The sequence below is a fragment of the Scaptodrosophila lebanonensis genome, unplaced genomic scaffold (assembly GCF_003285725.1).
Source record: "Scaptodrosophila lebanonensis strain 11010-0011.00,11010-0021.00 unplaced genomic scaffold, SlebRS2 tig00000142-arrow-arrow-pilon, whole genome shotgun sequence".
NCBI lineage: Eukaryota > Metazoa > Arthropoda > Insecta > Diptera > Drosophilidae > Scaptodrosophila > Scaptodrosophila lebanonensis.
In genome coordinates this window covers 717,517-743,314 of record NW_022060589.1, presented here as the reverse complement: position 1 = coordinate 743,314, position 25,798 = coordinate 717,517, and the positions used below count along the sequence as shown (strand labels likewise).

General features: G+C 42.8%; 2 protein-coding genes across 8 annotated transcripts; one reads left to right on the top strand and one right to left on the bottom strand.

The window, feature by feature from the left end:
• Nucleotides 1-1,717: 1,717 nt before the first annotated feature.
• On the top strand, nt 1,718-25,462 carry LOC115629350. Of its 6 annotated transcripts, none has more exons than XR_003995882.1 (6): nt 16,439-16,622; nt 18,356-18,481; nt 18,897-19,233; nt 23,444-23,628; nt 23,724-25,083; nt 25,150-25,462. XR_003995882.1 is itself a non-coding variant. In XM_030525802.1 (6 exons), the coding sequence occupies exons 3-6, from the start codon at nt 19,137-19,139 to the stop codon at nt 24,834-24,836; spliced, it is 1,332 nt and encodes a 443-aa protein (XP_030381662.1). In that variant the 5' UTR covers nt 16,439-16,622; nt 18,356-18,481; nt 18,897-19,136; the 3' UTR covers nt 24,837-25,462. The 6 variants fall into 6 exon arrangements, 4 of the variants coding, with proteins under 4 accessions (XP_030381660.1, XP_030381662.1, XP_030381659.1 ...); XR_003995881.1 differs by having other exon boundaries at nt 25,133-25,462; XM_030525802.1 differs by having other exon boundaries at nt 23,724-24,269; nt 24,333-25,462.
• Nucleotides 7,051-9,790, bottom strand: LOC115629351 (bromodomain-containing protein DDB_G0280777-like). 2 transcript variants are annotated; one of them, XM_030525803.1, is made up of 4 exons: nt 9,478-9,790; nt 8,034-8,194; nt 7,646-7,982; nt 7,051-7,482 (listed from the first exon to the last, which is right to left on the bottom strand). In XM_030525803.1, the coding sequence occupies exons 1-4, from the start codon at nt 9,709-9,711 to the stop codon at nt 7,276-7,278; spliced, it is 939 nt and encodes a 312-aa protein (XP_030381663.1). In that variant the 5' UTR covers nt 9,712-9,790; the 3' UTR covers nt 7,051-7,275. The 2 variants fall into 2 exon arrangements, with proteins under 2 accessions (XP_030381663.1, XP_030381664.1); XM_030525804.1 differs by having other exon boundaries at nt 7,652-7,982.
• Nucleotides 25,463-25,798: the final 336 nt, after the last annotated feature.

The following is a 25,798-nucleotide window of genomic DNA, read 5'->3' as shown; positions in this document are numbered from 1 at the left end:
TAAAAATCGAAATCCCTCTAAAGTGTACATAAATACAGGTTACAGTTAATTCATTTCAAAATACAATTACAATCGATTGTGGTTTTCCATCAGCAATCAGCATAAACGTATGAAATTATTACTCAATAGTAAGTATTTATTAAAAAGCACAAGAACATGGAAAAATCGAAATACCTCCAAGGTGTACATATGTACATAAATACAGATTACCATCAGATTATCCATCAGTGTAATCGATCGTTAATCGGTAGTATTTATTCAAAAGCACAAGAATACTGAAAAATCGAAATAAATAATTACTCGCTACTACATGCTGCGATACATCCGATTAATGCAACTTTGCGCATCAATCGAATTCCCTGTGCACTAGAGCTGGGGAAACATCGATGTTTGCCAACATCGATGTTTCGATTTTTTTGGAGGAAGAACATCGATGTATCGATGCATCGAAATTCCACTAACAAATTTTCAAAAAAAAATTAATATACATCATAGGGCACTTCGTTTTGATTTGTCTGTTTATAAAGGAAAAAAAGGGTTTAAAACAAACGATATTTTTATAACTTCAAATAATAAACTAAAAACAAGAGAAAGTATAACATAAAAAATTATAGTTAATGACTAATTTCAGATAAAACAACAAAACAATATTTTCATAAATTGAAAGAATATAAGTATAACAAAATGAAAAGCATAACATAAAAAATATAATTCATGACTAATTATTTGAGATCCACTCATTTTTGTTAATAAAAATGAGCATGTCTACATTCTTTGATTTAAGCGAACTCCTTTTTTCGCTAACTATAAGTCCAGCTTTGCTGAACATGCGCTCACTTTCAGTGGACGTTGCAGGAACGCAGAGGTACTTGCATATACATGCCTTAAGGGACTTATCATTTGAGATCTGTAAATAAAATGCTTCGTATTTTTTGTCTATAAACGACAAAATAGAGCTTGAGGTCGTTGGTAGTTCTTCAATTGTCAACGTAGGATGCATTCGTTTAAAATGTGCAGATAAATTGGTGGTATTGCCACATGTTTGATACACTTTACCACATTTAAAGCATTTAGCAGACTTGCCATCCTTAGACTTATTGAAGAAATTCCACACAGTTGACTTTCCATATTTTACCCGTTTATTAGGACCAGCTTCCTCAGGTTCCTTATCCATTTCGGTTAAGTTTGCATTACAATCTAAGTACATAGAACAACATATTATTATATGTACAAATAATGAAAATACACATACACAAATAAGACTGCAGCTGCAAGATAAAAATTACCTTTGCTATTAGATTCTTTTAAAAACTTCTCCATTTCCAAGCACTGCCAACACCAATATCCATCTATAATATTAGTAATTTGTTCTGTATTATATTAGGGGTTTTATTAAAAAATGCAAATTTTAGCTTTTACTTACCTAGCTTTTCCCGCGTTTTTTTTTACAAGTAGTAAAAAACATCGAAAATCGGAAATAAAACATCGATGTTTGGAAAAAATTGCAAAACATCGATGTATCGATTTTACATCGATGTTTCGCACAGCACTACTGTGCACTCTTCCTCTACATTCCTTTTCCAAGAAGTGAGCTGACCGACCAAGCTTTACTCTGAATCTGAAATGTGCTCAATTCTTTAGCTTCTTAACTTCGGGATCTCTATAATAATTTTAACTTACTTGCGCAGTATAATGAGGACGGACTTATATCAGTAGAAGCATAGGCCTGTGGACTGCCTATTCCCAATTGCTGTGGAAATAACTTTGCATATTCTGGAGTTACAAACACACTGCATATACCAACATGTATGTATGTATGTACATTCGAGTATGTGACTGTGTGTGTGTACAGGTATTTATAAATATGTAACTAATATGCATGTAATAGCTAGATTAAGCCATGAGCTGATGCCTTGCACGGGTGTGGGCGTGGCATGCGCTCTGGCTTTGACGGGCAGAGCAGAGAAGCTGCGGCTCCTGCTAACCAAGGGCTAAGTACCTGATGCTGACACGCCCATGGCCATCCCCATGCCCCCCGACTCCCGCCCCGAGGACAGCACAATGGGCTCATTAAGCGTTTAATGGAATATGTAATGCCCGAAAAGTCGGCGGAACGGGACAGTTGCAGTTGATAAAGTGGTGCATGGGTGGCTGTGTGTGTTTCTTTATTTGTTTGCTTGTTGGTGGTTGCTACAGTCTGTGGCGTCGACCACGTAAAAATTGTTCGGGCCAAGGCGAAAAGCAAAAACTAACAAACTAATCCAATATTTTTATTACGAAATGCCATTAAGGGTCATTGAATATTGTGGCATAATAAATAAATGACATAGACAACACACACACACACTCGTTCACATGTGTGTGTGTGTGTGTGTGAGTAACTCAGTGGCAGTGGCAGTGCCTATGCCTGGGCTATAATCCCAGCTATCAACGGCATCATTATTCAAAGACGGATTTGCGTGGCACAGCGATGGAGACGGCGACGACGACGGCGACACACACATACAAATACGCACATATATGTGTAACACACGTTCATACATATGTGATTGCGTGGAGTGGGGGGTGGGGGATGGGGGGAATGACTGACACACATACATCAAAGAGTCTTAAGCTAGCCCGTAACAGTACAGCACAGCACAGCACTTCTCATTCCAGCACCGACTGCTCAAAAAGCGATTTTTTTGTTTGCTGCCTGTCTGTCCGTCCGTCTGCCGTCCTCAGAAGACGCTGCCTAAGATTTCCAAGCCACAAGAGCAACAACTACAATCGGTAGCAGCGAAATTCGCTCAAAATATTTATATGCACATTGGCTGGTTGGTGAGTCTGTTTCGGCCTCTTGCGATACATACTTGTATATATGTATTTTATCTGCCCACATCTGGATATACAAGTAAGACCAGCGTCGTCAGTACTTCCTGAAGACCGCCTTTGGTCTGCAAGTGCTTGACTTCAAATTAACTTGAAGTTCCTATAGACTCTTCATCTTTGTGGCCTCAGCTGGAACCCAAATCATTGCCTGCCTTTTTATGCTGATAGTCTAGCTTCTTTGAAGAGTCGACGATCTCTTGTCGGCTAATTAGATAAAATAATAATTCTCTAGCTTTCTCGAGCCAAGTCTAATGTGGCAATTAGATCTCACATTTACCGAAGCTTTGTTTACTCTATAACTTAATATATTTATCTATCTATATGGCTATTATATAGGGACATTCATTGGGAAATATGTTAAAGAAATCCCTTAGCTTCTTAGGAAGTTTATATTTTATTTCCGCATTAAAGATTTGTTTGCATAATTTTTGGCTAAGAGGGAAGAAAAGTGCTGATCTTAACTCCATAAAACGAGATTCATATATCTTGCCACTGCGTTTTTTGAATACCCTAACTGAAGAAACCAAAAATTAAGATTAAGACTATTTAATCTATGTTGGATTTGACTTAAAAATGCATTGAATTTCAGTTCATACTTGCATACTTTTTTGTGTTGACTGCAGTGCTGCTGTTGTTGTTGTTGTTGCAAAGTTGTTTTCCAAAAATAGTTCTCAGTTTGGTTTTTGTTCTTTAGAATCAGCGTTTTAAGGCTGCCGGCTAGTTGCAATATAAAAAGGCCTCTGTTTAAAATTAGAGATCTTTGCCATTATAGAGGAGTATTGCGAGTATTGAGTATAGTTTCGTTCAATTTTAGTCGAAGGTCCTTCAACTATGCATCTAATACAATACAACATTATGTCATCGCAACACTCTGAGCTAGCCTCCTCCCCTCCAGTTGTGGTCTAATGTCATTAGCCACGTTCGCTTAATTGGTCCGTTATACACAAAATGATTTCGACGATGAAACAGATTCTGGTGCTGTCGTTTGTTATTTTTTTCCCTGTACTTCGGCTCTCCCTCTCTGCGGCTCCTGTGTGCCGGCAATTCAATTTTCCACCGCCAGCGCGCTTTTAATTTGTACGGTCCTCCCCGGCTGCTGTACGTTTGCGTATGTTAATCGAAATGTTTGGGGCCTTCAAAGGCGTGGCACTTTTTCATACTCCATTTTGATTTTTTACATTTTTTTTGCACATGTAACGCGGCTTTGTTTAACATTAAATGGAGGTTAATACCTGCTTGCCAGCACGTCCGGGCGATCTGGTTAAGAGCGCAGTGCAGCAGTCAAGTGGCCTCTCTCGTTGACTAGCTGGGGGTTGTTTGGGGCTGTCACTTCCTGTCCCTGCCTCCGAGCTGCATGCTGCACACATGGACGCATGATGGGTCTGTCTGGCCATACCGCGTCCAACGGCGACTCCGGGGTTATGGAAGCTAATGTTATTGCCACCACATTTGATTGTTTGGTCGCCAGGTTCGTCCTGTGCAGCCCCAGGCTTCAACTTCAATATGTAGCTTAATTTTTGCTCTTCTTGTTGTTGTTGTTGTTGCTGCTTCCACTGCCACTGCTGCCGTATTGTGTGCCGTTCGCGCAAATTGCGAGTGATTTTACGGTTAATTGATTTTAAAGCGATTTCGCTTAAATGTTATTTCTGCCATTATTGCTGCTCCTCTCCTGTTAATGCCCAAGTGCCAGTCGAGTGTCAAAGCCTGGCAGGCTTGCCTTGTTGCATGGCTATTTCCCTGTAGATATAAGTACACCCATACGAGTATACATATGCACATATGTGCCTATATATCCGTCGCGTATACATATATTGGCTTCGCTTTTTATAGCTGGACCCGGCATAATGTTATGAGAAGGCCATTTCTGGTTGAAGTCAGTTTGCTGCTGCCAAGCTAATTACAGATTGTTGGATCTGTTATGAAGGGCTTCAATAAGTTGTTGGCTTTACAAGAAATTCGTTCTTTTTTATAATGGAGCCAGAAGAAAAGTCCTATAAGCATAGATACAACATTAGGGATGGGTCCAGGAGTGTTTGAAAGCAAAGCTGTTAACAAAGACCTCATAATTCCTATATGAAGCGACAATTATTAAATATAATTTCTTTGCCCTTTTCCTTTGCGCATTTCCTTTTATCTGAAATTCAAAAAAAGGTCGAAACAGCTCCAATACTTTCACGTATATTTATACAATTCCTGATATCGGCTCTATCTCTAAGGTGTCACATTTAAGGTATTGAACATGTTTCTCCAGAGTTTCCAGATAGGCGTACGAAATCTGAGTTTCTCTATAGTTATAGATAGCCATTGATAGTTGTCGACAGTACTTACTATGTGGAATTTGAAACGTCGTTGCTTAAAAATACACATATAGCTTTCACTAAATTTAAAAAGATTAGTAAAACAAGAAAAGTAAGATTTAATTTGCTGATGTGCCCTTCAAGGAATGTTCATGAAACTTTATGGTCTACTTTTATTTTAGATTAGACAGCCTTTCAGATTAAGTTATTAGATTTGAAAGTTATCTCAATTTGTATCAGTTTCGAGCGCGGAAGCTTCCTATATGGAACTGCCAGCTGCAGACTAGTTATTGCGTTATCCAAGAGCTACGCATGTAGCAGCTGCACCAAATATGCTGAAGTTCCTGTGGCAGCTCTTTAGTGGTAGACCCGTCCTCCGCCCACCCATCAACATTTGGTCGTAACCGAAATTGTTTCATATCGACGAGAAAGTAACACAAGACCAATTACAAGAACTTTCATTCCAGCCTCCACCCATTGTCCACAAACCGAATCCAACCATGTCGAAATTGCACTCATGTGTTCATTAAAACAATAAAAAGCACACACACACAAACACACACACACACATACACATACATATATAGTGTGTCTATGTACTATATAGGAAGATACATACACGAGAGCAGGGCCGGAGCAGGCGGAGTAAGCGAAAAATGAGCCGAAGCCTAATTATGATTTTTCCAACTGACAATGGTCAAGTCAAAGGGGCTGACTGTAGTTTCAGGGACGGGAATGGGGATGGGTTTCGGGTTGGGGTTGGGGTTGGGGTTGAGGTTGAGGTGGGGGTTGAGCTGCTTACCATCCTACTATTTACCATTTGCCGTTTACCGTTCGTCAGCATCGTCAGAGTCGCCGAGGTCGTCTCATCATGGTCATCGCCATCGTCTATCTGTGCGTAACGCTACGTAATTACACAACATTTTTACGTATTTCTCTTTGGTTTGGCCTGGTGTGGTTATGGGTGCGGGTGCGGGTGCGGGGGCCTTCTGTTTGACGACGGACGAGCTATTTGCTCATTGGTTTTACGAGCGTGTTGCACTTTTGTGGCCATCGCCGATGTAACAACAACCCTCCAGCACCTGTGCTTCACTCCTATGGGTAGGACAGCATTATTAGCAGCTTGCGTGCCAGCATTTATGAAAACGCGCACAACCCCAGGGCGCAGGACAAAGGACACGGGACGCAGAGTTGCCATCGTCGTGTGTTTGTGTCCGTCTCTCGTTTAACATTTATGTGACGACGCAAAATGATACGAAAACGTTTCGTCATAAACTTCAATAATCGTAAATATAGATTTCTCTATCTACCACAAATTCTAGCTCCAGCTCCACCTCCACCTCACCCTCCCATCCAGACGGTAGTATTGCGGAAGCTTTTTGCCCATCCGTGCGTTCGTCCACGTTGAAATTAATAGTTTTAGGCTTTTGGCAACTGTCTTCTTACTGCCTCCATGCCTGCCTGCCTGTCTGCTTCTCGCCTTGGACCTCCTCTGACATGCGTTTGAGCATCGCATTTCATTTTCATGTTGTGTGGTCAGTTATATTGCTTGCCTCCCCCATTCCGCCACCTCGCCCCCCGCCCGCCACATTTAATGCACATTTATGTGCTGCCGTCCAATGTTGGCAACGTTTTTATCGTTTCGTCAATGTCATAAATTCTGATCTGGTAGCTGAAATTGAACTTAATGCTTCGTTCATTGCAAGTTGCAGGCGACGACGAGGCCAGAAAGGAGCACCAAACTATGAGACTTCATGGGTAATGGGTCTATGGCAATCGTCTTTGGAAAATTGTCACTTCCTGCCACCCAGCTCATTGAGCCATAATACAAACAAAGTACAGTTGTGCATGCCAACCCATTCCCAGTCCAAATCGAAACGAATATTCTATGAATATTGAAATTTTATTCGATTGAAAACACATGGCGTTTATGGATCCTCAGCAGTACACAAGTAATATAAATATAGCAAAAAAGAGTTGCACTAGACACTGTCTTTTCTAAATCAGACCTTCAATCTCACAATTATGTCGTTGACATGGTCTCAGGAAACATAAATTATGATTGCCTGAAATTGATCATTGTTGTATCCTTTTTAAAGAGGGGTGTCTAATATTCATTTCTCCGCTTTTTTCCAAGACAATGCTGAGGTCTATTGCTCTTCGATACTATGCTGGATTTTCTACTGACACTGCTATCTATGCCGATCTCGTACTCGGGAACTCGCACGGGCATCGGAATGATGTTTGTTCTCGTCAGTGTATATGGGCTGAGTGAACGATTTCTTCTGCGAACGGATGGAACACTGCTTCCGTCCTGTAAAAAACGTTGCTTTTCTTACAAATACGCTTTGACCCTGTTTCGAGACTGTGTTTGCCTTAGAGACACTACCCTACAGTTTGCAGAAGAAACTCTTATAAGAAGACAGACAGATGATGTCTCTCTTGCAAAGACAGCCTCACTAAAGATATATTCTTACTCGCACTACTTTTTCGCAAGCACTACCGCTTTGATGTTCTGGTTGACATTTCAGTTTCCGTTTTTTTATTTCCTCCGCCTGTGGTTGATGTGGCTCTTCCGGGTCCTGCCGTTTCGACTCTTCCAGCTTTTGCCGCTGAGGCTCTCTAAGCTTGTGCTGTGGTGCCTCTTCCACTATCTGCTGTTGTTCTTCCAGCTCCTGCCGTGAAGTCTCCTCGGAGTTCTGCCTCACCTTCTTCTCCAGTTTTTGTTCCTGTGAACATTCCAGCATTTGCTGCTCTTCCGCATGGACATTTTTGTTTTCCCCATCTGGCTCTATGCGATGGCGTTTTGATACGCTGGCAGGATAAAAAGTCAAATTTATGCTGTGCTATGTCCGAAAAACTTACTTGATCCGCACTGGCGCGATTTCTGGCTGCAGCAACGCATTCCTACACTGATCCAGCACAAGGACATAGCGCAGGATGCGCTCGCCGTTGTGCACCTGCAGTTGCTGCATCATGTCGAGGTTGGCCGCCTGACGCATCGCTTGTCTGGCCAGCAGGCGTGCCTAGAGGAGGGAGAGGAGTGGGGATTGTATTTTGTCCACGGTGGAGTGCACGTGCGGCCTCTGATGTCGTCTGATGTCTAATGTGTGATTGTGACTTAAGAGCTAAAGCAACCCCGAGTGGCCAACAACTATTGGCAATAATTACAGATGCCTAAGAACTCGCTGGCTTATATTTTGGGGAAGGGGCGAACGGTTGGCGCTGGCATAATTATGTAAAAGTGCGGCTGGCATTGGCCGGCCTGGTATATATCATCGATAATCTGTAGCCGATAAATTATTATGCGCTTTGTTTTGCCATTTCTGGTTGTCGCTTTCGCTCTGTCTGTTGTAATTTAATGGGCAGCCCTCGGCTTATTATTTATGTGGCAATTAGTAGTGCACGCTTTTAGGTCCTCGCCACATTTTTAATGACCGTTTGAAGCGCATTTCGTTGTTGGCACTTTATTTTTATTTATTTATGCTTTGCGATTGTGTGTGGGAGCTGGGTCTGGGTCTGGTTCTAGAGCTGCCCAATGCTTATCAAGATGTTTCATTGAAGTCCGTCCGACTGTTCTAATTGATAGGGCGGGCACGCCCCCCGCCATAGCCGACATAGCCGCCCATCACCGTTCAACCTTCCAGCGTTCAGTGTTCAACGTTTCAGCGTTCGATATTCGCGTGTCCATAATTTGTTGCTGCTGTGGCCAAAACCCACAAACACATTGTGTGCTAAATTACTAAATCAACGTCACACACACACACACACACACACACACACACATGCACAAAAATCCAGACTCACACACACGCAAATACACTGCGATTTGCAGAAGTTGCGGGCCTAACTTGTTGGCGTGTCGATCGCTCATAATTTGTTTTTATTTTCATTTTGTTGCTGCTGTTGTTGTTTTTTTTTCCATTGCTGCCACCGCAACCGCAGCAACATGCAAGCAAACAAAATCGAAAATTCAGCACGAACATTATCGATAAAATTGCCATTAAAGTAGTTGTGTGCAGGCCACGCCCCCCCCCCCGTCAGCTCCACAGCTCAGTAGCCCTCCAGGCCCTGCAGACCACCTCCCCGGCCCCCGCCCCCAAGCCACAACCATAGAGGGGGCCTTATCAATAGTTTGCATCGCATCGCGACCGCATGAGTCAGTGCAAATGCTCGAATATACGAATACAAATGTCCCGTGCGACGGTACGGAACGGAAGTCGATTTGGATGATGAATGAAGCGCGATTAAACGGGTCCGATAGCGACGCTGGTAACTCCAAAACATGCGCGACAAGGGTTAAGCTTACCTCGCGTCGTCGCGGACTGAGGACAATGTTCCTATACCATTGGAACAGGCGATAGGCCACATAGAACAGCAGGACAGTGACCACGAATAGTCTGTGATGATTCGAGGGCACCACATTCGGAACAGAGCATATGGGCATGAGCATCATGCACACCATTGAGATCAGTCCCTGACCACTCTCTCCCTCGGACGGCTGTTCGACGGCGGTGGCATCCATTAGCATCCAAGAACTCATGTCGGCGATTGGAGTTAGCGCTGCATGTATTAACTATCGGGGGTTTTCTTTTTTTGGATCGAAAAAGTGCTAAACATATAATTTTGAAATCGAAATTATGATGACTGACTTTTCAAAAATGTAAATACGGTCTAACCTGAAGTTCAAAAGTGTTTTTTTTTTCCTGCAAATATTTCACTTCTAAGGTTTCTTACTTTATTGCAGCACCATTCATTTTAATTAGCTGCATATTAGTCATTAATAGTTTTCTAATATGCACAGTAAGTGGTGGAGAGGCTAACAGTTTTTGGATAAGTTCTTAATCGTCTGCAGATAGTTCCTTTGGATTGAGGTTGATTCACAAGCTCCACTTCGTTTAGCGGATTGCATTTTAGTTTAAGCTGTGAGTTCATGATTGTTAGTTCTTAGCCAAGAAATTGTCTTTGTTTTCTTCTGCATTCTTCATTTTGGCTTCGGTGGTGTGGAGCATGGGGCATGGTCTGTAACCCCTTTTGTGACCGCTCACCCCCTAGGCATGATTTTGTCGAATGCCAAATAACTATTAAAGTTGTTTACGGGCGCAACGCAAGGCGCATACATAAGTGATTTTTGGCAGCTATTGAACTGAACGCCTGAGAGTATGCGGTAATATGTCATACACATACTTATTTCTATATATATGTGTGTGTGTGTGTGTGGATAAATGTACATACAATAATAAAAAATCATAAAAATGAGTCAAGCCGTTGCGAGCGGAAAAATTCAATCATGCAAAGTGGCGTCGAGTCGAGTCGAGTGGAGTCGAGACGAGGCGAGCCGCGAGTCTCGAGTCTCGAACCGAGCCATGACGAAATATTTGGCACACACGCACACAACAATTGATGGCAATGAAGTCATTTGCATGCATGACAATTTCCATTGCATAGTTTTAGGCGCACGCGCTAATATTGAAATTGACAAAATGCGTAAAATGAAATAAGAGCAGCTCCTCCTCCACCTCCTCCTCCTGCTCCTGCTCTCGCCCACTCTATTTTCATTCACACAACTCTCGACCGCAGCCTCAGCAATCGAACTACCCTTTGGCAACAGAAGAAAGATAAGAATGGCAGCAAAAAAAAAAAAAAACGAGGCAAAAACAAAGAAAGGGAAATTTATGGGTTGGCATAAAAAACTATAAACGACTATAAAAGGCAATAAAAACGAATTGAAGACAGCGGCACAAGGACGGAAAACACAAGCGGATATATGAAAATATGTTATCTATATATGAAGAGCTGCTGTTCCTTGCCTTCTTTATTTTCTTGTTTTGTTTTTCGTTTTGTTTTGTTTTGTTTTCTCGTAACACACTTGACGGCGTTTTAAGGGCGACTTCCGTTCGGATATGAAGGATTTGCAAGTTATTAGAGCTGCAGATGGAGAGCAGATAAATAAAATAAAAAATAAATATAGAAACTCGTTTATATGGAAAAGTGTATTAAAGACGAGCCTCCTATTTTCTTAAGATGTTTTTCAGAGCTAAAAGAGCGGGCCAAACATAAATACACAAATGGCAAAGCAGCGATTTCGTGAAATAAAACACAAACTGTTCAGAACTAGGCACCTAAGGCAATGAGGGAGCGGAAGAGTAGAGACTGCTAAATACTCTGAAATCTGAGATGCAGGCTAACTCAACATGAATATTTTATGAATATGGAGAACTCTCACTTCTGTAATGGATTGAACACCAAGGATGATGTAAGGTACATAATTCATTTGAGACTGGGATGAATACAAGATCGTCAACAGTTCTGCACTACTATTACTACTTTTCAACGCTCCTTCTTCCATTTGTATATCAAGAGGATATGGATTAAAATTGGGCGCATGCAGCCATCATTTGTGTGGAGCTGCCCTTTACACGTATTTCTCGAGTTCGGGCGACGTCAGCGTTGGTATGACATTTGATGAATTACACGCACTGCGTCCAAAAGTAGCGCCAACAGCAACGACTGCCGTCAACTATCTAATTAGACTGGGGACACATTTTTATTGCACACACACTCACATACATATATCGTTATATATACATACTTATATGTATGTACATTAGATTATTCTGAGGTGCGCCCGCAGCGAGGTTTTCACACCAAACGAATGCGAGCATTTTCTCTTTTTTCGCCTTTGTTGTTGCTTTTCTTTCTAATTAATTAATTAGGTTGATGACAAAACAAACGCGTTTGCTGGCCAACTTGACGAGCGTTGGCAAAACAATAGGAGCAAAGAGATGGGGGGAGATGGGATTGGGATGGGAACTTAATAGAAAATTAAAAAGAAATGACAATGAATGTGGAAAAAATCAATACATAGTCGCCCATTCCAAAGACGGGGGGCCGTTTATCATTTGCGGCTCATAACTTTGTGCAATATGCAGAAGACAACAACAACAGCAACAACCCAACGAAAAGAGTGCCAATAACAATAACAACAACAACAACAGCATGGAACAACCCCCAGGAAGAACGGCATGTGAAAATGCAAAGCTGTCAATGAGTTATGTTTGGCGCTATCATAAAATTTGACAGTTGGCAAGGAAAGCAGAGGGAAGCCAGGGGAGGGGGGGCAGGCACGAAGCTTTCCTGTCCCCAGCCATATGCAAATCCGGCTGCCGCCTTCGGAAAGTTCACAAAGACATTATATACTCGTATATGAGAGTGTGTGTGTGTATGGATGGAGAGACAGCGAGTGGCGAGGGTGGGAGCGGAAACGGAAGCGCACTTTTAAGACATCGGCGATGGCACACACACATACTCGTACATGTATGTACGTAGGAATGGGTGGCAAAAGAATGTGTGTGTGTGTGTGTGTGTGTGTGTGTGTGTGTGTGTGTGTGTGTGTGTAAGTGCGTGAATATGTTCGTGAATTGTCTATTAAGCCAAAGAGTTGGCTGGCCGGGTGGTTAAAACAAATCAATGACATCATGCGGCGCAGCTGCCACAAAATGCAGCGGAATGGGAAAAAGGAGAATCAAGTTTGGTGAATAAAGAGCCAACATTTTAGAATATTTATAGGCAATAAAGACTGTTTAGCTTAAAGCGTTTACATTCTGCTCTCTGTAGCACTGTTTAAGGCGGCTTATAAAATTATTTACTGAAGAGTTAAAAGTACTTTCTTTTGATTGATGTTTGATTTATTTTTCATTAATATGCCATGTTCTTTTTTAATATCCGATAACCGGTTAACCGGTTGTATCATTGAAGATTCTTCTAACAGTAAACAAATGGCTCAACTACATTTTCTATTTAAAAATGGCATTTTAGCCATCAGAACTGTAAATATTCCCCTTGCCATTTTCAATAAGTAGACCCAGGACATGCAAAACTGTTATTATTTAAAATATAATTATAATTCAGCGACCTAGGCGTTTGATTACCAGATAACCCCTCACAATTCTCAACATCTCTACCCCTTTTCTGACTATCGCAATCGCCATTTGAGCGAATTTGAAAACTTTTAGCCCAAATGTCAGACAAAACTCGCGCGCGTGTAAATGGCCAAAAATGAAGCAATAAACTTTGTTGATATGATTATTATTGCCTCTGCAGTAGTGGCAGCTGGGATAATAACATTTGGTAGAGGAGCACAACACTTTCAAATGCCAGCACTTGGGTTGTCGGCCACGTAGGAAACACGTGCGTTGTTTGGCCAATTGCAATGTTTCGATGATGCGAAAACTTTTTCAATAATACTCTAAAATAAGTGCGAAAATTGTGTTTGCACACACACACAGAGAGAAAAAGAGAGAGAGAGAGGGAGGAAGAGACATAGACACGACGTGCATAACATTTTATTGTGGAGCGATTAAAATGCAGACCTGCAACAATGTCTGTCCATTTGAAAATGTGTGACGTCTCCGGATAATTGCATATGTCTAGTGTTTGTTTGGGCTTCGGTTGTTACTGGGTGTGCTGCAACAAGTTGATGGCTGTCAGCATTCATTTGGCCAGCTGTTTGATTTTTGTGATCGAGTCTCTCCCCTCCCCCCTCTCTTGAGTAAACGCAAACAACTGGCCATTTCACAGCCCAGCTAAGACGCTTTAACGCCCAAATTAGCCCGGAAATGTAAAGTGAAGAAGCAACCACCAGCAAAGCGATGAATATTTGTATGCCGAGCCCCCCAGCCAGCCAACCCTCGCCGAACCACAGAACTACCTATGAAAATTTTAACTAATTTTTATCCATTTTTTTCTCTTCTTTTGACAGGCACACAAAATACCAAACACAGAGAAATGAAAAAAATTACCGAAAAAATATTCATTTCGTTTTTCTGATAATTTTGCACGCTGCTCTTTGTGGTTGTTGTTGCTGTTAATTTATGAAAAACGCTTAAGGCTGGCCAAAGGGCACTGGGATGGGGGGGCGGGGTCTCGAACTTAGGTTGGGCCATCGCACAAGGTGAGGCAAAGTGTCGTTGTGGCGGTTCCTGTGCCGGTGCCGGTGACGGTGCCGTTGCCGTTGGTGGTGGTGGTTTTTATGAAGCCGCTTTAAAACTTCAAACGAGATAAATACAATTTCCATTAGGCCCACAAGAAGAAGAAGAAGCGGAAGCAGAGACCACCAACCACCCACCACTCACCCCAACACATTTATACTTTTTCCATGTTTTGCCCAGTTTTCAACTTCTTTTTTTTTTGTTTTCGGTTTTTTGTTTTTTTGGTATTGATTTTAGGGCTTTTTCACAGTTTTTTCGAGCATCTCTCGCACCCGCATCACCGACCGCCCCCACCCCCTCCACACTCTCATCCCCACCCCAGCACTCAGTCGCATCTTCTGCGTCTGTTTTACGTTAATTTTTTAATTGTAAATATTGCCTAGGGTCGCATTTTTCATCTGTTGTTTGCTGCCTGAGCCCCCTAACGTTCATAATTTCTTGCCCTCCTTTCACTCGCTCTGTTGGTCTTTTCTTGTCCATCTATCTGTCTTTCTCACACATAACCGCACAGACACACACACACACACACTCACTTTGTTTACATAATTTGTACGTTACAACGCGCTCAGGAAATATTTTTGGGCTACTTTTTTAATAGATTTTTTTTTTGCTTTCCCTTGGATTCCCCTTTTCATGACACAAATGTGCACAGTTGTTGAGTGTGTGCGTGTGGTGGAGTGGAGAGGTGAGGAGGGAAGAGGGGGTAGGGTGTCTCACCGTTGCGTGTTCAATTAAATTTTCACTTAGTATAGCAGTTAAGCCGCAGGCCAAGGGCTGAGTAGCGACTGATGAGCTGGATCTAAAGCGATTGACAAGCTCTACTCCACTTCTTAGCTATTGTCATACCAATGGTTATGTTCGAAGGGGCAATGGGTACTTAAGGGTACAAATGATGGAACTAGTACAACGTTTAGGCCAAAGATATGCTGTTCGGTTACTAAGCTGTATTCAGCAAATTCGAATCACGGTCGGGGTCACCAAATGTTATTGCAGTTCAGCGCAGAGTGTAGAAAGAATAGAACAAAGTGGGCGCGTGAACTGGATTAGATATGAAATGGGTCTATAACAGATACACAACGAACAGGTGGAAGCTAAAAAGTTACAAATTGTATAAACGTGTGCGACTTAATTTCGAAACAATTCGCATATCATTAACTTCAGCCATAAACGGACGGAACCGACGATTCATAATTGAAGGCAAATATCATAAGGCAGTGGCGAGCTTCGATAACAATATTTTTTATACCAGCCGCATTAGGTTGAGAAATATTCTGTACTGTGCCCGATTTTTCTCGATTATTTTTATGATGATTGCCATTTTTATTGCCACGTCGCTAATTGCAAACTATTGGCTCACACACACACACACAGATACGCAGACAACCGCAGGCATACTTATTCACAGTTACAGGCCACATTATTATATAATAAAGTAGGGTTACGACCCCGCGCCTATTGCACACGTTCCCAGTTTATTGTGTGGTCCAGGGTATTAGAAATTATGACAGGCCAGGCAATTTCCACCGTCCGCCCCCCAACAAACGATTGCAAACAAATAAAGCGGACGCACAACCTGCCCCATCGTTTCGGGGGAGCAATAGGCCGGTTGGCACCAACATGTTGTAAATCCTGAAATTTATAGATTTCCACTACTGCGACACCCGCAAACATACACGCACACACACATACACACATACGAATAGTAAAAGACAGCAACAAACACAAGAAATTGCGATTGCGAAAGCGAAGGCAGCCGCGTAGTTTCCTACACATAAACAATAATAAAATAAAGGAGAAAAAGAAAAGTCGCCAGCGTGTGCATGTGTGGGTCTGTACGAGTATGATAGTGTGTGGGTGTTCATGTATGTGTGTGAGTGAAATAGTAAAAGTAGACACCAATTGTAGGACAGACTTGCTGCGCTACAATCGTTGATTCTCTGTCTTGTGAGGAGCGGAATGTGAACCTTTTTCTGCCGATTCGGTTGTTTCGAGTTCTCCACGCACCTGTCCCTCATCTTTATTTATTTGTAAAGTGCTGATACTATTTATTTGATTTTAACAAATTTAAAAATAATTTGGTGCTCTCTTTGTGCAAATGAATAATATAAAGCTAGTGTTGTTTTATCAGTCTCTGCGTCCCCATTTCTATCTTCAATCGCAGTAGCTCTTGATTTTAAATTAAGATTTTTCTTAATTTTTAAGGCTCATTTTTCAGTGTTTCGAAAGCAGTAAGAGTGAAAACAACAAACGAATATTCAATTTAATTTTCAAAGAAAAGCTGTGATAAAGCTGTGAGTATCGTGTGAAGAGGAAGATCTGATATCCACTGCTCTCGACAACAATACGCCAACAATACGTGCCAACTCTATTGATATTGGATTGGCTCCCTTGTATTTTTTCTGAATTCATATTCCGATTTGGAAAGAAGCTGTGAAATCCGCTCCCGAAATCATTTGTGGAGCAGGTAAGCAAGTTTAAATATCCTTGGCTATTCCCTGTATCCGAGGGCATACTAGGTTCTGGGCTATATGCATTGACCCCGTTAACTATAAAGTATATGTATATTCTTAATCAGCATGAAATGCGGGGTATTTCGATTCAAACATTTTTTCTTTTGGTTTTGAATAATGCTTTTATATGGGTTTCCTTTTTCCAAGCTGGCTGGGTTTTCAAAATTTCATTTATGATTTCAAACGCTATAGCCAGTGGATTAGTTAAATAAAAATCTTACGTACCGTATTCAAAAGCAGTCAAAGTGAAGAGAACCACAAAATATTTGTGTTATAAAAAAACGAAATTTTTCTAGCAGGTAAAGAACCCCGAAAGCTGTAAGTAATCCACCCACCTCTAATACACACTATGTATCTATCTTGCCTCTTACAACTCTAATTGCGAAATAATATGAAGACATTGCGATCAGTGGGTTCTTCTTTTAAGTCAATTGGGAATGTTCCACAATATTCCATTCATCATTTGCAAATTACTTGTGAAGCTTTAGCTACATATTTTAGTTACATTATAGTTGATCGAAAGTAGTTAGGAATATCTCAATCCCAAGAAATGTTCAAGCAGAGTACCTGCGCAGAAAAAGCAATTCAAGGCAAACAACAAAAGTTCTTAAAGGTGTGTGAGTATTGTGGAATAGTAGAGCATAGGACAGTCCACCATTTGCAGAGCACATATCGTGAATGTCCGCTCTGTCCGACGCACACAACACATTTGAAGGTCAGAGCATAAAGGGAAAGGCGCGCGTCTTGTGCCCTACTTGATGACATGGGCGGGGGGCGTTGTCCTGGCCGTGGTCCTGGTCGTCTTCTTTGTCGTTGTCGCTTTTTGGCTAATGAAAAAGAAATAAAAGTGTCGAGTGCATTATTGCCCGTTGCCCACACACACACACACACACACACACACACACACACACACATCATTTTCCCCGGTAATTGTTGAAACATTTTTACTACACATACGACGAGTATGCGAAGGAGATGGCTGGCAACCAACCGACTCGACTGCGTTCAGTTACGTGCTCGGCTGTTTAACCGTTTGGACTGCTTCCCAGCTCATCGCTCCCCTCCGCTCCACCCCCACCCCCTCTGCCCCGTCACGCCCCGTCCGTCAGGCTATTCTTCGCCAGCTATTATTTTGCACTTACTATAACATGGACATAAATATATTTTTGCCTTGCATTGCCCTCCGTCTATTTTATTGATACTAACACACACACACACACAAACACACAGACACATACAATGTTCATCCCATTAAAGGCCAAGAGTTCGGCCGATGCCTCGACTGTGTATGTGTGTGTGTGTGTGTGTGTATGAGTTTGGTTTTATTGTCGCCATCGAGCGAATCTCTGTCAGAAAGCAATAATCATCAATTCTGATTTTTGGGCAAGCCGTCGACACTGATGGCTCCTCAACTTTTGCTGCGCTTCGATTTTATTTCAAATTGATTATTATTTATGCCATTTGACATTTGGAGAACATTTTCTTGGAATTTTTCCAAAACTAGTAGGCTTTGCTTTTCGATTCACACAGTTCCGTGTGAGGTAAAATAAATTTTCTCATTCACAAATCGCCAGCCTTAGAGCAAGCACATATTTTCTGTAATAAAAAAAAGTATTTCTTAATAGCAAGTCGAAAAATATTTTTTCAACAACTTAAAAAATCGAATCACATCTCTCTCTCCCATAAGGAAACTATCTTCTGACGTCCTACATAATTTGCCACTACCGAGCTTTTGCAGAGGAGATCGCAGGAGCAGATCGCAGGAGCCGCAGAAAAGCCAACGGAATTATTCTAAGCAACGTACGTGCAAAAAGTAAGTGGATAACATACATCTATAAACATATGCATAAAGAATGTAAGAGGACACTGAAGGGAGTATGGGTATATTACTTTTGGTGCGTAAGTTTGTGATGCCCAAAGAGAAGAATGGCAAGACGAATCCAAATCCTGATGTCGGCGCGTCCGTCCGTATAGCTCAGAAGAACTTTAGCATGAGTTGCTTCGTCTTTCTTTTACATTCACTTACAAGTTGACCACGGATGACCAAATGCAGAAAAGGTAACAGGTGAAGACTCAAGGCTTGGCCTAACTCTTTGCCTATTACCACGGAAGAATAGGGTATTTGTTGTAAGGCACAGTGAAGGGCATATAGCTTCGTCGCAGACGAACGTAAATCCTTGACTCGTGTACCTTTCAATCAACTTATGACGATTCTCACTGTTTTTCAGAAAGTTGTCGATAGACTTGACATTTGATGATATATAGTATCAATCAGTATACTTCAATACGGACGAGCTTTGAAGAAAAATCAATTCTTCAACAGTAAAGGATCTTAAAAGTGAATTAGAATCGCTTTTCCATCTTTTTCACTGGATACTTAAGAGCATACGTTTTGATACTAACAAGGCTATCAAGAGCAGCCTGTGAGAGAAGCTATCAAGAGAGCAACTGTGAACCATAGTCAAAAAATGGACACGGTGAAAGAATCCATTGCTGTTCCGGGAGTGCATATGGAGGATATAGTGGATAAGCTGCGATACACCCACGCGCCGGAGGGTCAATTCAGTAAGTGCAACAATAACTAATAACTCTCGCTAAGTGAATCCAATCCAACTAAACTGATCAACTGCAACTGGTATGTGCGTCTGTCTCTCTGTCGGCAACGGCTACTCGCTTAATCACGGTTTGCCAAGGAAACCGGTTCGGTGTATCGCCACCTACTCGTGCACACTATGCGAGTATATGGCCCAGAAGCTTGACCAGCCTTTATCCAAAGGGTTAAATTACTTAATTTGAGCTTCACGTAGGCGCGAGTGCTTCTCCCAGCTGTCTGTCGGTCTGGCTGCCCCTCGTGTGGTGGCTGACTAGTCGATCGGTGGAGTTCTCGTACGAGCCTTGCGATTAATCAGCAATTATTAATGTTGCACTCTGCTTATTTACGAGTTTTAAATGAGCCCCATTGAGAGCGCAGCGCTCTATAGTCAGACATGCATTGGCTATGTTGTTGCCACTGCGTGGGTCTCAGTGCCACATGCCTGCAAATATAGAACTGTTCATACCTCATCTGCATTACTCTCCTCAGCAACTCCTGTAGAATGGTTTCCAAGCTAGAACGATTTTTCTAATATAATTCAACTTTAGTTTCTAATTGAGATGCGAGGCAATATGATGCTTGATAGTTGTGGTAGGGTAGGGTAATGATTGGGCCTTCAAAGTTGGCCGCACTATTAGAGCTATCCCTGTTGTTATCGAAAAATTAATTCCGTTTCCATTTGCTTACCCGAATCCAACGTCTGACAAACAGGGCTTGAACTTCCTTCCCACCAGCGGCAACCTCGACAACTTGTCCGTCCATCACTGCGTTCGTTCGCCGGCATTTTCCCAACTCTTCAGCAATTGGCAACCCATTTCATTTCATTACAATTTATTTCGGGGCCGCCCACATTTTGTCACACTTAATTAAAGAAAATTTTAAGCACTTTAGATGTCAATTTGTGCTTACTTTTCGCCAATATGATGACAGTTGCCAGTTAGCGGCGCATTCGCGTCATACTTCAACGAAAGTCCAGCAGTCACAGAAACCAAAATACAGGCAACAAAAAAAAAAAAAAAAGAAGAAAAAAGAGAAAAGAAACGGTTTAATTAAGTTGAAACCCTTTCGTGCGTGCGGCCAGGACCGGGCCAACGTGAAAGTGGCTCAAGTGGCCAGCAGCCGGCGTTGCCGAAGTCACTTGGGCTGGCTGCGGGCAATGGAGTGGGCAGGACAGGGCTGGTCCTTAATTTCCAAGGTGTTTGCTCCCAAGCTGTTTCCGTTCTAATATAAAAAATCAGCGTAATTAAAAATCAAATGATTTTTTCTTCTCTTATTTCGGTGTCCCCGCCAAACCAGCCCAACAATTCAACAATCCACCAACCCACCAACCAAACCACCCACCCACCACACCCTTCCACCCGACGCTGATGCGGGGATACATTGAAAAAATATCTTCATTAATTTTGCGCTTTTGCAGATAGAGTGACGCGTTGAAACTGCGGCTAAGTGCTCGTATTTACAATTGAAAGAATGTGCAGCACAATTTTTAACTCATTAATCGGTGTGGGTGCCGCAACCCTTTTCTTTTTGCTGCTTTTCTTCTCTCTCTCGTCATTGCTGCCATCCATCCCCTCGGGCAGCGAAAAATCGTTCTGAAAATGTCCTGTAAACAGCGTCAAGTGATTTATTTGTTTAATCCTTTTCATTATTACTGCAGGATTTGTTCTTCTCATCTCATCGTCTTCTTACCCGCAGCCCCTTGCGCTGATCAAAAGTTGCTGATTAAAAGAAGCAAACTGAAAAAAGGCTACTGTTTCAATATTTCTCTTCTCATAGCAAGGGTGGGGGCGGGGTGGCATACTTGACTTTTTTGAAATTCGACTGCCAACTCTTCCTTTCACTTGGCCCGATACACTGCACACTCATTCCACACTCATTCCACACTCATTCCACATACCAAAGGCGCGCGCCAAACGATGGCAGAGGGAGCCAGCGATACAATTGATTGTTCATCGACTATATTATGGACTGGACTGAACTGAACTGGTATGTCTGTCTGTCTGTCTGTCTGCTTGTCTGTGGTGTGGACTGGACTGGCCTGGTCTGGTCTGTACCACTTCATTCCCATAGCCATCAATATGCGCTTGATTGCTCAACTGTGGCTGATCCTGGCAGCTGTGTCCACGCGAGCGGAGACTGGCAACTTGTTTAGCTGATTTTAATCCGCATTCGATACGGTAACAATTTTTACTTCATCACCATCACCATCATCACCCCAAAACTGCGGTACCAATCAAAAGAGAAGCGACAACGACAACGACTAAGACGACGACGAGCTTTTGACACTCGCATAACTTCCGATTTAATCCCTGAGCGTGTACGACGAGTATCTGATCGCCACTGCCTGCCGCCTGCTGCCTACCTTCCCAGCTTTTCACCTCCTAAGCTTCCCTCCGTCCCCGCCTGCCTGAGTTATGAGCTTCTGTGCGTTGTCGTATTTTGTAAGCTTTTGTATGGCCAGCTACCAACTGCAACAGCCCTCGCCAAAGAACCCTTCGATCCTCAGGCGGTCGTCTTCGTTAGTTCGTCTCCTTCGTTCGTATCTGGCGTCGTTGAAGCGATAAAATATCAATTTAGTCGCGCCGTTCGCACTACTGATTTAAATCCGATCATTGCGCGACGATTTGATGCGAACTGAAACATGCACATGGAATTTGCAATTATCGAACATCAAAGGCAACTGCAACTAATGTCTGTTTGCCTGCCCTGCCCTGCCCTGCCTGCCTCACTACTTGGCTGCCTTGGTTGTTGGTTGGCTCACTGGTTGGCTAACAACTAACTACAACAACATTGCTAGCTTGCTGGCTGGCTGGCTGGCTGCCCTGGTCTGCCTTAAGCAGCATTTGTTCTTGGTTGACATGGGAACCACTTCGTGCGAGTGTATTCCTCCTGACACTGATCGTGGCATAGAGAGAAATGCAATAAATACTCGTATTGCGAATTAAACTTTCTATCAAATCGAGTTGTGTGCCTGCAGGAGAGTGCATTTGAATTCGTGTAAAGTAACTTTTTCGGTAACCAATCAATTGTTGTCTGCCTCTTAATGGGTCTTCACTCATCACACATAGCTCTACAGAGGCGTCTGAGGCTCAGACGCACACAATGGCTGTAATAAAATGGGCTAAGACCTTAGAACCAACTCGTCTCCGTACACCACGGCCAAGTTGTCGGCAAGGCTTGGGGGTTTGGGGTTAAGCACTCTGCTCAAAAATCAAATAGCAAAGAACTACAAATTACATGCCAAAATGCACTTCAATACAAAGCACTTGGGTAAACACAGAGCGACAGATATACGGAAAGACGGACGGACCGACAGACATACAACTGGCGCACACATAAGGCACAAGGACTTGCTTGGCACACCTGTGGCCCCAGCTGCCGTCACCATCGCCCCGTTGCTGCACCAGGCAGGCACGCCAGTGCTACTACACTAGACCAGACCCGACCAGACCCGACCCGACCAGACCATCATCCATCCAAGCCAACCAAACAACCCACCCACCCGTCGCTGCCACATTGACGAAGTAAACCTTAAGGTATTTGCGATAATTGCACTTTGCTGTTGTTGGCTGTTTCTCTCTGGCAATAGCGAAAGTACGAGTGCGAATGGGGAAAGGTGGGTTCGGTGGCTAGCCCGAAAAGAGTTGCTTGCCTCCTCCTGTTGTCGTCTGTCTGTTGTCCTCTCCCGCTCATTCACCCCCCTTCTGCAACACGTTGCCAGCCTCGCTCGTTGCATTGTCGTCGCCGTCGTCGCCGTCGTTGTCTATGCATTGCGCAAGATAAACAAAAGACATAAGTGCGTGTGTGTAGTCTGCCTGCCACATGTCTTCAGCAGGCTTGGTCCTTACTACATACATACATACATACATACATACATGCTCGTACAAAAGTATATACCTTGTCATACCATACAAACAGTAGTCGTGCCTATGTGTATGTATGTTTGTATACTCTACGTATGTCCCTGCTACTTACTACTTAATTAATTCAAATCTTGCTAATTGCATTTTATTTGTTTTGTAGCGCAGATTTAATACCTCGAATTTTTCGACAGTGTTGCTCTTAAGTTTTTAATTGCCGCCACTATTCTCTGTCCCATACACATTTCTTTTCTCGATTAATGCAACCTTCCTATATTATCTGCCCCCCACCCCCCTCCCTCCCCTCCCCTCCTCCGCACAGGTGGTGTTTCCGGCCTATTCAATCGCATCAGCTTGCACTTTTATATGTTTTTGGAAAGCTTCAAATGGGTGAAGAGTCCACCGGATAACGATTCATTACTCATATTCGCCCTATTATCGTTTACGATGACAGTCGGAAGCGGCTTTCTTGCTTGGAACTTGTACATATTCAACACTCGACATCAGGTAAGCTGCAAAAACTTGAATGTGAACTGTTTTCATCATCCCTCCCTTTCTCTCTCTATCTCACTCTCACTCTCACACTCTTATGTACTGTTCAGTTGGATCCGATGCAAGACGTGACGTTTATTCAGGAACACAAGATGCGGTGCCGCAGACTAGTGCGGTCTATTCTATTTAGGTTGATCGCCATGCGCGAGAGAAGCCTACCAATCGAAAATGAAGGCATGGAAGCACCACTGGAGATTGAAGACCAGCCGCCGATAGTCTGTCCAAGCGATGTTGATCAAATGATACAAATAATTATGGATTTGGAGGCGGGAGAGAACGATTCCGTTGACAGTACAGACCAAACTGGGAGCAGCGAGTCGAGCGAACTACATAGTGATAATTCTGATCAGACAGATGAAGAGAGTCCGCGACTTTATGACAATCAGGAGGATGACAACACCGAAGCGCCAGAAGGAGCGGATTATGATGATGCCAGAAATGGAGCAGATCAAGAGAGGGAACCCCAGCGTATAGCGCGAGTACCACAGCATCGGAATAAGCGTCCAGGCACACCGCGTCACTTCTTAAACGCAACAATGCCTGGTCAATCAATTCGATCACCTAGGTTCGAGCCGCAGCTCGATACTATATATGAGGTAGAAAATGAACGAGATTACGAAGCGCCGATCAGACTACCTCCGTTTCGTACTCTGCCACAGCAACCTTTGGTACCACCACCACCGTCAGGGTCATTAATTCTGCATCCGGATCTGCTTCGATTGCCACCGGTACTTGAGCCCATGCAGCTGAGGGACCCTTCGCAAGCAGCACAGTCAGCGGATCTTGATACTATATCAGTGGGAGAGCAACCACAACCAGTGGCCTTACAAGAACGCGCACCAGCGCCTACAGACCAACAGGGGGAAATCGAGGTGCCCGTTATTACAAGCGTTCTGCCTTATAGTCAGGCGTATGTGAATCATGTGGAGTTGAGTTCGCCTGTTCATCTGCAGCACGTAAACAGACGGACCAGAGCCACCCAAACGCGTCCGGACCACAGCCTGCACCCGGCCAATTCTAGCGTACCCCAATTCAACCTGTTTGCCGACCCAACCGGCTTGGAAAATTCCGTGCCCGCTGATCGGGAAACTCTTGAGCAACTGGCCAATGAATCCAACTTGCCTCGCCCGTCTGATTCGCCGGGAAATCCGTACTTATTGTAACGACGGCCCGATCGTAACTAATTATCAGCCACATTATTACCCACAAGCTTTTTCTTTTATATTTGTATATGTATTTCATCGTTATATTTTCTATGTATTTATTTGAGGACAACTTCGTTAGTTTTTTGTTTCGTTCAAATACGAACTGCATCGTGATCATTTCATATACAAGAATAACCACATCTCAAGCATTATGCAACAGTACAATCGCAGAATACCACATTAAGGAAAGATCATCTAAATTCTGGTGAGTCTAGAAAATGAGCTTCATAAAATATATAACTCGACCGTTTAAGCACCCACATTAATGAAGGATCAACTAAATTTGCGTATGTATCGAAGATAAACACCATTTGGAACATATCAGGAGTTTTGTGAATATGACGCTAGAAAGCACAGAACAACAATAGCCTACAACTAACTTTAGTGGAAGGCGTTCAATATTTTGGAGGAGCATTTAAAAATGCCTGCAAAGCGACACGAAACTTCCCCCCTAAATTGCGGTATAATATTGTTTTGATCTTGAAACAAAATGTTTGGAAACACAAAATTATTTGCGGTGTACAAGCTGCGAGTCGGTAACGACTTCATCTTACGCACATATACACGCACACACGCACACATAACCCGTATTTGTTGTTTATTTTTCATATATGGAAAATTGTGGGGCCAAAAGGTAGTGTTTTTATTTTCTATAGAGCAACGAATTCAATTCTGGCGGAGGTTCAAACAGAGGCAATTCCATTCTGCCACTAAGATGGGACAAGTCAGGTGTTTTCTGGCGAATTCAAGGCGAACAGGCAGTTCATGTTCAATGGTCCACACGGACCATGGATCATGTTCTTTGTTCTTCTGGATTTCCCGCAGATATGATGTCACCAACTGGATATGGTCTTATTTTATAAACGTCAGTCGTCACAATACATCCAGCATTGCCCTTTGCCAAATGTTTTGTGCTTCAC